At 36.4% G+C, this 14,625-nt stretch overlaps 1 protein-coding gene across 4 annotated transcripts in view; it reads left to right on the top strand.

Annotated features, from left to right (window-relative positions):
• The window catches only part of atf2.L (activating transcription factor 2 L homeolog), a 59,210-nt gene extending 47,085 nt beyond the window's left edge, over positions 1 to 12,125 (top strand). For all 4 annotated transcript variants that reach the window (XM_018235939.2, XM_018235940.1, XM_041576055.1 and 1 more), the window contains exons 11-12: positions 4,306 to 4,411; positions 9,780 to 12,125. In XM_018235939.2, the coding sequence (XP_018091428.1) occupies positions 4,306 to 4,411; positions 9,780 to 10,003 (330 nt within the window). In that variant the 3' untranslated portion in view covers positions 10,004 to 12,125. The remainder of the gene's footprint in view (positions 1 to 4,305; positions 4,412 to 9,779) is intronic.
• Positions 12,126 to 14,625: the final 2,500 nt, after the last annotated feature.

A 14,625-nucleotide genomic window follows, 5' to 3' on the forward strand; every position in this document is an offset into this window, starting at 1 on the left:
TAGGATCTATTATCCAGAATGGGACTTGGGGTTTCCAAGGGGTTATTAAACAGCATCTTGTACTTGATGGTAACTAAGATGGATAAATTTGTATTGGTGGCAAAACAATCGCATTGGGAGTATTTAATGTTTAAATGATTTTGTAGGTGACTTAAAAGTATGGTGATCCAAATTACAGAAAGATCCCTTATCCAGAAAACCCCAGGTCCCAAAAATTTTAAATAACAGGTCCCATACCTACTATGGAGTAAGTCTGAATTTGAGGTTGGGGGGGGGAGGCCTGTTCGGGGCTACTGGAAACACCCCTGCATGTACAAATTTCTCACAGTAATTTATTGATTACATTGACAATACAAATAACTATATGGTGACATATGCAAGCTTAAGTCATATATACATTTAGCTCGAGTGAAGGATTCGAATTAAAAAAACTTCGAATTTCGAAGTATTTTTTGGGTACTTCGACCATCGAATTGGTTAAATTCGATCGAATTCGAACGATTCGAAGTAAAAATCGTTCGACTATTCGACCATTCGATAATCGAAGTACTGTCTCTTTAAAAAATACTTCGACCACCTACTTCGGTAGATAAAACCTACCGAAGTCAATGTTAGCCTATGGGGAAGGTCCCCATAGGCTTGCCTGTGATTTTTTGATCGAAGGATATTCGACTCTTGATGAATCGGCCCCTTACTGTCATTTGTGAATTAGTAGGTAGAAAGACTTCACAAAATTCACCCTATAGCTATTTTTTTTGTATTACATTTAAATGTATTATATAAAAAAACATGCATTATATGTATGGGATCCGTTATCCGGAAACCCATTATCTAGAAAGCTCTGAATTAAGGAAAAGCCATCTCCCATAGATTTCATTATAATCAACTAATCCAAATTTGTAATTTTAATTTTTGATTTTCTCTGTAATAATAGAACAGTGAGTGCCTTGTACCTGATCCCAACTAAGATATAATGTATCCTGATTGGAAGCAAAACCAGCCTATTGGGTTTATTTAATGTTTACATGATTTTCTGGTAGACTTGAGGTATGAAGATCCAAACTATGGAAATATCCGTTATCTGGAAAACCCCAGGTCCCGAGCATTCTGGAATCTGGATAACAGGTTCCATACCTGTATAAGATTAGATATGAACTGACAGCATCCTGTTGGTTGTTTGTCTACGAGTTGTTACAAACCGTGAGGACGGATTTATCAAAATTCGAATTCATGAAAAAAAAAAAAAAGCTAGCTTATTTAAGCAAGAAAAAGGGCAACACAATATTCCCAGTGAGAAAAAATCTCGATTTATTATTAATTTATGAAAATCTCAGCTATTTTAATAAACTGTGTAAATAAAGTTATTAGATAATATTCCCACTGGCTTTTATATATATATATATATATATATATATATATATATATATATAAAATATATATATATATACACACACACACACACACACACACTTTTTCTGGTGACTTTTCGAAGGATTCAAGGATCAATACTTTTCACGTCCGTGTTTCTCGAATCGAGAAAAAAAACACCAACTAGATTTTTCATAAATTAGCCCCATAGAGTTTGTGTATGAAAGAACTAGGAGCATGGATTAGTTTTTGGCCTAAGTTCTTGTTTGGATGTATTGATCGTGCAAGCTGCTTCATAGATTTTAGAGGAGCACACAAGGCCTAACCTATACCTATAATTCAGCAGATTTATATGAATTCCAAATATAAGGCTGATTGAACACAGGGAAGTGCACATTAATAGCCATAATCCTTGTTATTATTCCTTCATGAAAGCCTTTGCTACAACAGTGCTGTGCAGAATATTGTAAAATGTATAAAACTACCTTATTTCTCCCTAGTTTTGGCTTGCAGTGTGGTCGTTTTAATTAGGAAAATGTCCCTGCAATTACTAATCTAACAGAAAACAATGGGTTCCTTTAAGAGAAATTTGTTTTAGCAGGCTTCCAAATGCATTACATTATATATAAAAGGTACAAGTCTCCAATAAAGCAAATGTCTTCTGCTGTGTAAGGGTGGGAGACTAATCTCCTGAGCAAATCCCTTCCTGGGGCCATTTGCAGCAGTGCATGTGGGGGTCCATTGACTCGAGAGGGGAGCAGTGTTTCTCTGTCTGCCGTGGGAGGTAAAAATTATAGGGGGGATAAAATGTCATCTGCAAGCTTAATTGTCTGCTTCTTAAGCAGAGGGTATAGACAGGGTGACAGACAGGGGAACCATTTCCATACATTTCTTTGGTAGGGATCTGTAAACTCCAGGGTGCTCTGTGATTTGCTTTTGTTCATGACTGTGGCTTGGATCATTTAATGCTACACAAGTAGCAGCAACCCCATACAAAAGCATCAGAATATACATCGTCAGGTAATGAATAAATCTGTTATTTAGGGCAACAATTGTGTTCTGTGTATCACCCCATTTAGCCTTTTCATTTAAGTATAAACAAGCTTTAAAGTTCTTTCTATACATTTCCTTACTAGTCTGACTTACAGACAGAAAGCTTTGCTCTCCATTTTATTTGCATGTTGCCAAGAGAAGTAGGGAAATTATAAGCCGTATCCAAATAACAATAGTGTGAACACAATATAATATTGAGATAAAATCACTGGGTACTTTTGTTCGTGCATTCATAAATTTTAATTATTTTCAAACACACCGTTCAGTCTCTGCAGTCTGTTTCGCTTTCTATGGTTAGTGTCATCTCCTGTAATGATTTACCTTCAGTTTGCAGCCAGTTTTCAACAGCTCATAAACATTTTATTTGAAAATTAACCCATTGGAGCTGTGCCATATTTGCCCTATTAAAAATACCTTTCCTTTGAAATTCCCTGTAATAATTGCATACCAGGGTATGTTGTGCAGGCCCATAAGGTGTTAACCAGCATGGAATTTATTGGTGGTTAGTTAGACATTCTCAGAATTACTAGTTATTAAACCTACAGTAAGACATTCTGAAGAAAGACCCAACAGTTTACTGCCCTAAACCCTCTAGCTGCCTTCCTGTATCACACTGATGGCTGCCTATGTTGGGGCCTGGAATCTCCAAAATATGTAGGGCCACATATAGTATAGTATTTCTGTAGATAGGTAGTGTAAAAGACATACTTCTTTATAAAGTAAACAGCGGACAAAGGCATTCAGAGGCACATTTATCAAGGGTCGAATTTCGAATTCATGTGAGTTTTTTTTAAACTCCCATAAATTCGAAATTCGACATTCAACTAGTTTAAATTTATTAATAAAATCGATGTATTTATTTATTTAAAACTCGAACGAATTTAAATGACCTGGAAACTTGAATTGAATTATAAAAACTCGATTTGAATTTAAAATACTTGATTTGAGTAAAAAAAACAGGAAGGAAGGCTACAAACATCACAAATTGATCCCTGGACCACTCCCATTGACTTATACAGTAATTCGGCAGATTTTAGGTGGTGAATAGTCTAATTAGAGTTCTTAAAGGGCCAGAGTATGATAAATCTCTAAATTCGAATTTGACGTAAAACTTGAATCGAGTATGGATAATTCACGATTCGAATTTGATAGTTTTGACCTAAAAAAATTTGAATTTTCACTTCGACCCTTAATAAATTTGCCCTTGCTTTCCATTGAGGGCTTTAATGACAGAAACATTAATGAGAGATTCTTAGACTAGGGCTAAAAATCTAAACTAGCCCTAATGCCCAAGTATCTTTTCTCAAAAAGAACCAAAAGTTTACTTCTTTTTACAGTGTCTATATACAGTAGTGTCTAAGATTTCTGCTTTCTGGCACTTGAGGAAGTACGTGAGCAGCACATTGGTGCAATACTTAGCGCTTCTGCTATCTACAAGGATTTTGTTTGTTCTACCCGTGCTTGGGGGGATTTTCAGGTACTCCAGTGTCCTCCCACACACAAAAACATACAGGCAGGTTAATTTTTGCCTGATAAAATTGACGTAGTGTGAGTGATTGTAATAGTGACTTTAGAGTGTAAGTGTCTTTGGGGCAGGGACTGATGTAAATGATCTCTCTAAAGCACTGCAGAATATGTTGGAGAGGAATAACAATAATAAAGTACACTAATATGAAGGCGACAGTACAGTTTGTGCTCTCTCTCTACACATACTATATTTTATATAGCTGCGCTTATAATATACATGTTTTTAAAATGTATCACAAAATGCGTAGTTTAGTTGCTATCTTTAAGCACATAGCCCACTACTGTTATTGCTTTGCAATGAACTTTGAGGATTTGTTCCAGTTGGTTCTAAACAGAAAGTTTCCCCTTTACCTCCAGAATGAAGTCACCCTGCTGAGAAATGAAGTGGCGCAGCTGAAACAGCTTCTTCTGGCTCATAAAGATTGCCCTGTAACCGCGATGCAGAAGAAATCTGGCTATCATAGTGAGTAATGTTCCATTACCCATGGCCTTGGGCTACATCAGTGAAATACTGCCAAAATGAACCGTGCTACCATTAATATCGGAGTCACACACACACACACATACACACTCTCTTAGTGTTTAAAATAAAATAATGAAAATAAGGCAAGGTTATTGCTGGATAAGCTAGAAGCGTATTTAATAAAATTATTTTCCACATTCCACTATGAAAAATTAATCTCACCGCACATGATTAAATTCAATGCAGGCTTGTGCAGCATGGCAGGAAACATTTGGGATTTTTAAAAAAAGATTTGTTAGAATGAGAACCATCCCTTAACAAGTGCAATTACAACATCTCTGTATGTTTATTGTATGTACCTAGTGCAGTGGGCAACTTTACCGCTGCCAAAATATCCACTGGATAAAATGTATAGTGACAAAGAGTGGAAGTGGGGTCTGTTATATTTATACCTCTTCTATGGACTTTAACCCTTCCTAGCAATCAGTCACATATTTAATAGTTTCCTAGCTTATGCCTTATTTTCGTTAATTTATTTTCCTGTCCTAACTATGTAAAAATTTGTTTAATTAGGCTGCACCGGTAAGAAAATCAAGTGTGAATTTCAAAAAGTTTTAGGATATGTTTACAGTCTTATACATAACTACTATCTGGAATGTTTAGCATAAACAAATGGTATTTCTGTAATTTGGAGCACCATGCCGTAAATCTGCTTAAAAATATGAACAGAAATATACTGCAGCCAACATGGGTTTATGTTATCTTATTCTTATAGTCAAGTAATAATGTATTGTTTTAATACTACAGAAAAAAAGTAAACCATTTTATTTGCTTAAATAGGACTCTGAGAAATAGCATTTCCATATTTTAGAACTTTTCTGGATAATTGGCTTCAAGATAATTGATCCAGTAACTGTATATTAAGGTGTCAGGTGACTGTTGCCATATTCACAAATGAAATTAGTGCAGAGACCTGCTACCAACCTGTGCAATATGTCTCTCTCTCTCTCTCTCTCTCTCTGTCTCTCTCTGTAGGTGTTGTTTTTCTAAATTAAGCCCCCAACAATTGCATTGTGTTAATTTTAGGTATTGGGAGTTAACAATGCAGTGGGTTAGAGCTCAGCATTGCCCCTAGAACTAGGGGTAGGCAGAAGAGGCGCATGGCTAGGGCACTGCAGTGGGATGGAAATTCGTAATTCCCCACTCTCATTACCAAGAATGTGTGGTGGGAGGGACGGGATCCAGGGCACCTTACCTAGGGTGCCCTTCCAGTTTAGGCTGGCACTGCTGCCCCTGAGCTCTAACATCCCATTGTACAGAATACCAGTTCAACTGCTCTAACAATTGACACATTGTTTGAAGCACAACATGTTTTGTTAAATGCATTAGTCCATTAAAGGTTTCCTGTGAAGAAACTGACCATAAGGATTTCCAAATATATTTGCTTCTCTGTTAATGTTATATTCAAGGAGTGGATAAAAAAATTGTAGAAGCTATGTTTATTAATAACTTGTAACGCCATTTACCTCTTTGGCATTTTGTTAATTGGGCTTTTTCTCCTGCTCCCTTTCTTTTTTTGGCCATAATATACAGTATATCAAGCAGCTGCCGCTGTAGAATAAATGGCCAATTTTGTCCCTGGTACACAAATTTGTAACAAATAACAAAGCTGGGATTGCATTAGGCAGCATTCATAATATATAACAGCAGCTTTCTCCTTTATGATTTAATGATATTCCAGGATATTTGTAAATGTGAAGATTGTTTCTGCCATATGCAGCCACTTCATTTTAATTTGCCAGTGTCAGTAATTCCGGAGGATAAAGAAACATTTTGAATTGCATGCAAACAGTTCCTCAGGTGCTTGCGATAAAACTTAATAGCTTCCATCTTTACTTGCAGTCATTCTAAGCTGTTTTATCAGAGCAGGCAATATTTTTTAATTTAAAAGAATTGAGAAGTAAATGCAACTTTCTATCGCTATATATATTTAGAGCGCTGATTTTGTCATTTCTGAGCTGATAAATCTTACTCTGTGGATGCAAAGGCATTTGACAGGGTAGAGAATAACATTTTACAGTAAATTGGAAGAGCATTGGCATATGCTGGAGATAGGTATTAGCAATGATTGCTGCATGGATGAGGTTATTATCCTTCTCATCTGATAAACCCACACAATGGAGAATGAATGCTTCCAGGAATAAGAAGAGCATGTATTGTTACACAAAAACATCTTTAATTTACCCCCCCCCCCCTTTCTGTGTACTTATGACACAATAAATTACATTAAATGTGCTTTATAGGGCTCTGCAGCAGTATGTGATGTCACGTTATCCGGTTATTACCACATACAATCTCCTGACTTTTCATCTGGCTAAATCCCAAATGTATGTTTCCTTTATTTTCTTTATCATAAGTGGCATTTTGCCGTGACTGGTATCTCCGACATGACTCGTTTTTGCAATTTAGATATTCATTTGTAACAAGGATGCTCATTTTAAATATGGAAAGAAGTATGAATTTAAATTGAAGTCCTCCCTGAATTAACCATAAATCTAGTGGTAAGTCGAATAAACTGGACTTTTTTAAAAGAGAGCTAAAGCCTAACAAAAAATATGGCTAGAAATGGTCATTTTACATTGACCTCACTTATACCAGCCCAGAGGTTTAACAACTCTATAGCAGTAATAATTTATGAATCCCCCTCTTGGATCCTGTTAGGCCCTCTTGTACACGCCAGTAAAACTGCACATGCACAGTATGCTCTGTGCAGCTATATACAAGCTAAGGTTAGGGGGTCATAAAAACATTTGCAGAAAGTGAGGTTGAGATATAAAAAAAATTATATAATATATATATCGGATTCAGTTCGGGATTCGACCAAATCCAGGTGCCTGACTGAACCGAAACAAGGAAGTCTAAAAAGTTTTACTCTTATTTTTACTCTCTTTCCCCCTCTTTTCCTTCATTTACATATGCAAATATTATATATATTATATAGTGTGAGTGGGTCCCTAAGCTCAGGTAACTAACAGCAGCCTAGATCATGTGCAGGGAATCAGCAGAAAAAAGAAGATGGGGAGCTACTGAAGGCATGGGCTGTGGTTGCCTTAGTTGAGCTTACAGATATGCAATCAGCATAATTATTAGCCATGGAAATTAATGAAACGAGGTGAGGTATGAAAATGACCTGGAGGTAAAAAGTAAAATTAATCTCACAGGTTTAAATACTTGGAAAATACTTAACCACGGATTCACTGAGTAATTCTATTGGATGAGCAGTGAAACATCCCCAAGGCTGAAGTCAGACTTGCGTATACACGGTGTAGTAAGTTCATTATACATTACACCAATGCTTTGGCTTAGTTGGTAACATTGATAGATACAGGCAAAAATACAGACATTATATAAAATATATTATATAATATATATATTAAATATATATATATATACACACACACACACACAGAAGAAGGCTCGCACTCACAGGTCTTACGAAGAATGTAGAGGTGTTTATTAATCAAAAAATAGCTAATGTTTATATATATATATATATATATGTATAAATATATATGTATTTACCCATACTTTCTGCAAAGGAACATATTTTAGGGCTTTAATTTAATATCTATTACATAAAAAAACACCATTGCATTGATATATTTTCATTGTCTGATTAATAAAAATGACTAAATTAATAGTCAGATTTAGTGCAAGGTGTTTGAGATTTTTTGCACACCGAGCTCATTTAATGTGTGAATCCCTGGAACAGCTGGTGGTATTTAGACTAAATATTGCTTATTCTCCAGGGTGCACATCATTAGAGTCAGGTGCTGCAATTATCAGTTGCTTCACTTAATGGATAAGCAGACGCACGAGGATGAAAACTCATTTTTATTTGCAGCGGAAGAATTTCAGGATTTGTGTCTGTACCAGTTTTAATTAATGTGAAATGAAGATTGTTTGCACGTGAAATTGCCCCGGACAGCAAGTCTATCCGTTCATCTACGCATAAGGCAATTTATAGCTTAGTAAATGAGCAGCGAGCCTTGCTGTAAATAAATAAAAGCACCTTGTATTATTTAAATGGGAAAACTTTGAAGTTAACAATGCATTGGTTACTTCTAAGAGAAGTTTGTTGTGTTGGGATACCAAAAAAAAAAAAACAAATCTCCAATCAGCGGCATTTGCTGTGTTCCGCACAACCTTCCGTTGCTGGCAGCCAGGCCCTGCCCATTGCCACATCACCACATTTTCAGGCTGGAAGCATTCGAAAAGGGAAGAGAAGCAGCGTATACAAATATCTGTTCATATCCTCTAAACCCTCCACGTTGGAGTTTTTTTGAGCATCATACATATACTTGTCACCAGACAGCAGCTTTAATACTGTGACCAAAACCTGCTTAGTTGTGCCAGAAAAAAACTAATTTTTGCATAATGTAGTTAAGATGCTTGGAAAGAAATTGTTGTTGTGTTTTTTTTTTTTTGTCTTGGGGAACGTGTTTCCATGTATTTGCTCCTGGCTAGAAAGCAATCGTTTTCTCCAGCTTTATGGATGGAATTATAGACAAGAGTCAGAATCTGAGAAGCATTCTTTCTAAGCTCATTTTGGGATGAGTTAACCTTTATCTCGGGTTATTTGCCCCCCCACACACACACACCTTTAGAGGATCCTGAAATTACTAGACAAAGCTATACATTCCTAAAACATGATGAGGTGCACAGTCTTGTAACCTTATAGCTTTTGTTGATATCAAAGGGGGTCATTTATGAATGCAAGGACAGTCCGTTTCCCATTTATTAAAGGTACTTGGTCAAAATGTGCTTCTTGCACTTCTGTATACTTGTGCTTGCCGCCACTGCCTGCCTCCTGTTACCAGCTGAGTGGAGCTACCACCAGCTCCAATCCAGGCAGTAGCTCCAGAGTCGCACCTAAAGAATCAGGCACACGCCACTTTCACACAAAACACCAGATATTATGCCAACTGGGAAATGTTCAGTGCAATTGCATCTGATTTACTTTGAAGTACAAGCACAATTGTGTTAACTTTGACTTACGGCCCAAATTGTGTCAAGCACAACTCCCCCTGCTAAGCACAATGATACTGGAATTCTGGGGAAAATGCCCATTGCATGTTCATTGCATTGCAGAAATGCACTTTGTCTCAGATTTACATACCAACATTCTCTTTTGGCTTCATCCAAGAGTGGGGATGGGCACATTTTGCAACAATACAGAGGCTGGTAGCATCCACAAGACAAACCAATTGATGTTTATATACCTGTTGAGCAATAGCAGGCACCTAGCTAATGAAATCAATGTACATCCTATATTTCACCTTGCTTGTTCTTTCCTTTAATGTAACAGATGCTGAAAAAGATGAGAGCTCAGAAGATCTCTCAGTGCCTAGCAGCCCTCAGATGGAAGCGATACAGCACAGCTCAGTCAGCACTTCCAATGGAGTCAGCTCAACGTCTATGGCAGAAGCAATAGCCACATCAGTTCTCACCCAGATGGCAGACCAGAGTACAGAACCAGCAGTCTCTGAAGTTGTAATGACTCCGCCTCCTGCCCAGTCATCAGGAAGTTGATCAAAACATCTTTGTAGCACTAGGTCTTAGTAGTCACCAATGACTTTAGGGGGGCAAACCATTGGAAGGCCAATCTTTATTTTGAAGGTTGCAAAAGCCTAAAAAAATGTTTTGTTTTTTGTTTTTCTTTTTGTGTTTTTTTTAATTTAACAATAACCACTGAAGAGCGGGTCCTACTCTTGTCCAGAAAGATTATTCTTCTTTTTGGATAAAGTATGCACTGGTCTCTTTCCCTAAACTCACAGTTGCAGGAGACAATGTATGGCAATGTGATCCTCTTGTTTTAGGAGATATCACATTGACTTTTTTGAATCTCATTGTAGAGGTTGTGCTATGAATGCATCGTGACATTTATACCAAAGTTCTGCATAGTCCCTTGTGACCTTCTCGACAAGGTCATAATGCACTAGGCAGGAGAGAAGAAAGATCTTTTTGCTTTTAATATTTTTGCCTTTATTTTGCACATTTGAAGGAGGAGACTCTTGGGGGGAGAATTTCCTATAAATTATATATATATTTGTTTTGTGTTTCGTTTAATTTTCTTATGTTTGTTTGAAACTGCACAAGTTATACAATTTCATAAACTTCCTACAGATCGGTCACCTCACTTCAAAACTGTAATATACCGAAAAGGAAACACGTTTGCTTTTTATTTGCAAAAAATGTAGTAAAAGTGCAATTCTTTCATTTTAGTGCTTTATTTGGGCGTGCCTACCTAAAATAGTGAAAACCCATACTGTGCAGTGTTAGTTGGCTAGTACTGAGTAGAATAGGTTTTTGAACTTTTGCATATTTATGTGCTTCACTAGTGTCCCAATCTGCTGTTTACCATGAGGGACGACTGCCAGTAAAGCCTAAAAATAATTAAAAAAACCCATCATACAAACGCCAACATCGGACAACTCAAAACATATTTTTGTCATTGTATTTGCGAGCTACCTTGTACTTAACTATTGTGTAAGCAGCGTCATATTTCAGTAGCAAAATTTTGATACCTTTCTTGTGAAGAAACAAATCAGTATATATATATATATATCTTGCAAAGGTTAATATAATGTGAGTGTGCGTCCAGGGTAGCGGATTGGTGAAAATGGATCAGTAGGGGGCGAGAATGGATCAGTAGTTTTCCAGCAAACTATTTTGAATGTTTTAAAGATGCCTTCAATGTTCCGCTGGTTTATAGCAGATTGTGGGTTATACAATAAAAATGTGTGTGTTATTTGATAACTAACATTCCATGATGTTTATGAGAGTGGAGCTGATTGTAGGGTACACATTCTCACTATCCACTTGTCTGCAGGATATTGAATCTTCTCAATGTGCCATTGTCTATTCTGATTCAAAATGCAATATTTCAAGTAGTTTCACTATAGTAAATCAAGTGTTTACATGGTTGTAGTACCACATCTCTTTTACAGGATTTAAAAGCTTATTTGCAACAACGGTCATTTTTTTTTTTTTGTTTCCCCGTCTATAACCCCAAACACTCACAAATTACTTATCAAATAAATATATATATTTTAAGCTAAATGAAATAATTTATTGGGTATTTTAGACTGAATAAAAAAAAGTAAAAAAAAAAAATAAAGTCCATCCGTCATGTTCTATGAAGCTGTCAGTAGACAAATTAATCAGAAATGATCTTATTTGAAGACAATGCACTACATTTTCTTTTTTACAATCCCTGACAGTGATATTCAGCACATTTTTCGGGGGTTAAACACGGATGTGGTACAAAATGTGAATTCTGCAGGAAAGCGTTGGCTTTGTGTTAAACGGGGGTCTGCAATTAACACATCATTAGAAGGAAAAATAATGCAAAGAATGTTTGTTTTTATTTATACATTTCAATGTTTTTTAAATTCTGAAATTTCAACTTGTAAATGAATCTCGTGACTTGTAAGTATGAAGAGAAAATGTTCATGGTGAATGATTAATGATTATGTTATATAAAAAAAATGGAAATGTGTTCAGCCAATGTACGAAACTGAATGGTTATACAATCTCCAGTCTGTATGTCACACTTTAGGTCTTTGGATTTAGCATTTCACAGACTGTTTCATCTCCAGTACAGTTTGCATGAGGAAATCATGTATGAAATAAAATCTATTATTTAACTTTGTTTATTTTGTTGGCTTGCAGATTCTCGTTCTTTTCTTGAAAGGATGACTGATTTCTATGTCCTGGAAGAAAACATATAAATATTTAAGAAAGTGATTTCTTACTTGTAGGATGTATTATTACACATATATGACAGGTGACTTTTTAATCATATTTTAGTTACAATATCTAGAGGTTCATGTTTCATGTTAACAATTCAGCTAATATTACCCAGGGTATTAATGGTGAACACACAATAACATGGACTAGAAAAAGCACTTTTTATAGTGAAGATCTTACCATCATCTTTCAGCACGATTTCCCCATTCTTTCTAAATGCATAATCTTGTTGCTGCAAAGCTAGAGATAGTCAAACAAAAGCTTTCATAGCAAGCAACCATGTTGGGTGACACCTAGCTCACTCATTATGGGCATTCATGTGATGTAGGGGTGGTGGATGTGCCCCTGAACTTATGTCACATGCATGCACATAATGAGTAAGCTGGGGGCAATTGCCTATTATGTACATTCTCTACTACTGTTTCCCCACCATATTGTGGGGTCTATTTGTCTGCACCTCTGGTTAGGGAAACATTTTTTGGTGGAATGTGTCCTTTAATCCATAAGTTCTGCAGTAACTGTATGCACATGATATTTTTCCTCCATATTAATTTTATCTGAAAAAACACTTTTTCAACATTAGCTCAATGAATAGGGCTTGTACTTGAACATATTTTATTTTTTGTGCTTTAATTCAGAAAGATGTTTTGGTTTTTTTGTACACTCAACAGGGTCACATTCCATCTCTTGTTTGTTATGAGCACACTCAGCTGTGTTCTGAGAAGCCACTGTATAATAAGTTGTTTATTGTCACAAAGCCTAACAGGCTCTATGTGGGGACATGGAGGGGGTTTGTTTAACTATATTATATTAGATATCACTAGACTATTGATTTGTTTTGTAGGAATCAGGAAGAAGAAGGTGGCTTTGGTATTAGAATACAAAAAGTATGTTCAGCACAAGTACTCGTTGCACTCATGTTGAAAAGGGGAGTTTTTCTGGATTGGGCATCTGGGCACCTGCTATACCTCTCTGTGTTTGTCCACTAAGTGTCAGGGGTGAAGACATGAAACTTGATAAGGATATAGGGGCAGGTGTCCTATTTGGCCACCCACACGCTAGATATTGATTGGAAAGGCAGCCCCTTACATAGGACTGTAATCTACAATGAAGAATCACACTCTAAACACAGAAATATCCTATCATTACTGCAGGCAGCAATTACTCTAAAGTTTCTAATTCAACATAGATTCCCCTTGATTGCAAATGTGATTTATAAGCCATTCCACTATAATGAGCTTAAGGTATGAACACGCTGGAAAACTGTTGAACCTGCAAACGTCTGTGAAATTATATCTCCAGAAAGACTTTATCAGGAGGTTCGGCTAACAATTTCCAAATAAACAAAGAGAAAATATGCTACAGACAAAAGCCAGCAGGGAAATGTACCCAGTTAAAGCACAGTGTCTATGCTGGGCCTAAGGTATTGGTTGCAATCAGTACATGGTTCAAAAAAGGGGACATTGGCTCTGGTATATATACATATAAGTTCTATGGGCCTATTTTGAGTGTCCTCTCTGAGATGTACCCCTGGTGCAATGTCCTTCTAGATATCAGCTTCTGTAGTAAAGTGAACTATTATAAATATTAAGTAGATTGTAGACTACAATGGCATAGAAAGAATAAAGTTGGACTTTTCCAAATGTCTGTTACTTTTTAAAGATAACGTAGCAGAATCAATTCTAAGAATCAGCTGATTTTTTATTCTTTCCCATTTCAGAATGTGTTTGCTATCAGCCATCATGTATTTGATGTCTAAGCAATGCCCTAACTGTATTAATGGAAATTTACATATTTATATGATCTGGCAGCAAAAATTTATAAAAATCTTTACATAATTTTGAATATGCCAGAGTGGCTGCTGTAAGATGCCAAAGACTATTTATTGGTCTGTGGGGGTTGTTTGGGCTTATATGTACTTGAAATGCCAGGGCCTATTTTGAATTTCAGTCCAGGCCTGCTTCTACATCTACCGCTAGTTTGAACATAAGAGTCAAAGGACCTGCGCCAGAGAACTTGCCAAGAAATGTGCCAAAGGGTTAGAAGCATATAAGAATATCTCCAAACAGATGAGCGCTGTCCAACAATGCTGCAGTTCTTTAAACGAAAAATATTTTCTTTCCTCAAATTGCCTCCAAAAACAAATCAAGGCTTACTCTTCAGAATGGGCTCAAGGTATTAAAATTTTACACCAATTTTAGGTATAAATTGGGGTGCAGATGCAGAGAACTCCTCTCTAGTATACACTAAATATAGCCTAATCTAGAGGTTTCATCTTTTTGTCTTAACTCTGTCCAAGAAAGCACCCACATCCCACAGGCAGAGAGTCCTTAGCTTCAAGCCATTGGTCTGTAGAGACTAACCAGGCACAGGTCAGAGAAAGTATGATAAACTGCACTTTC

Source organism: Xenopus laevis, chromosome 9_10L (assembly GCF_017654675.1).
Source record: "Xenopus laevis strain J_2021 chromosome 9_10L, Xenopus_laevis_v10.1, whole genome shotgun sequence".
In the NCBI taxonomy this organism is placed as follows: Eukaryota; Metazoa; Chordata; class Amphibia; order Anura; family Pipidae; genus Xenopus; species Xenopus laevis.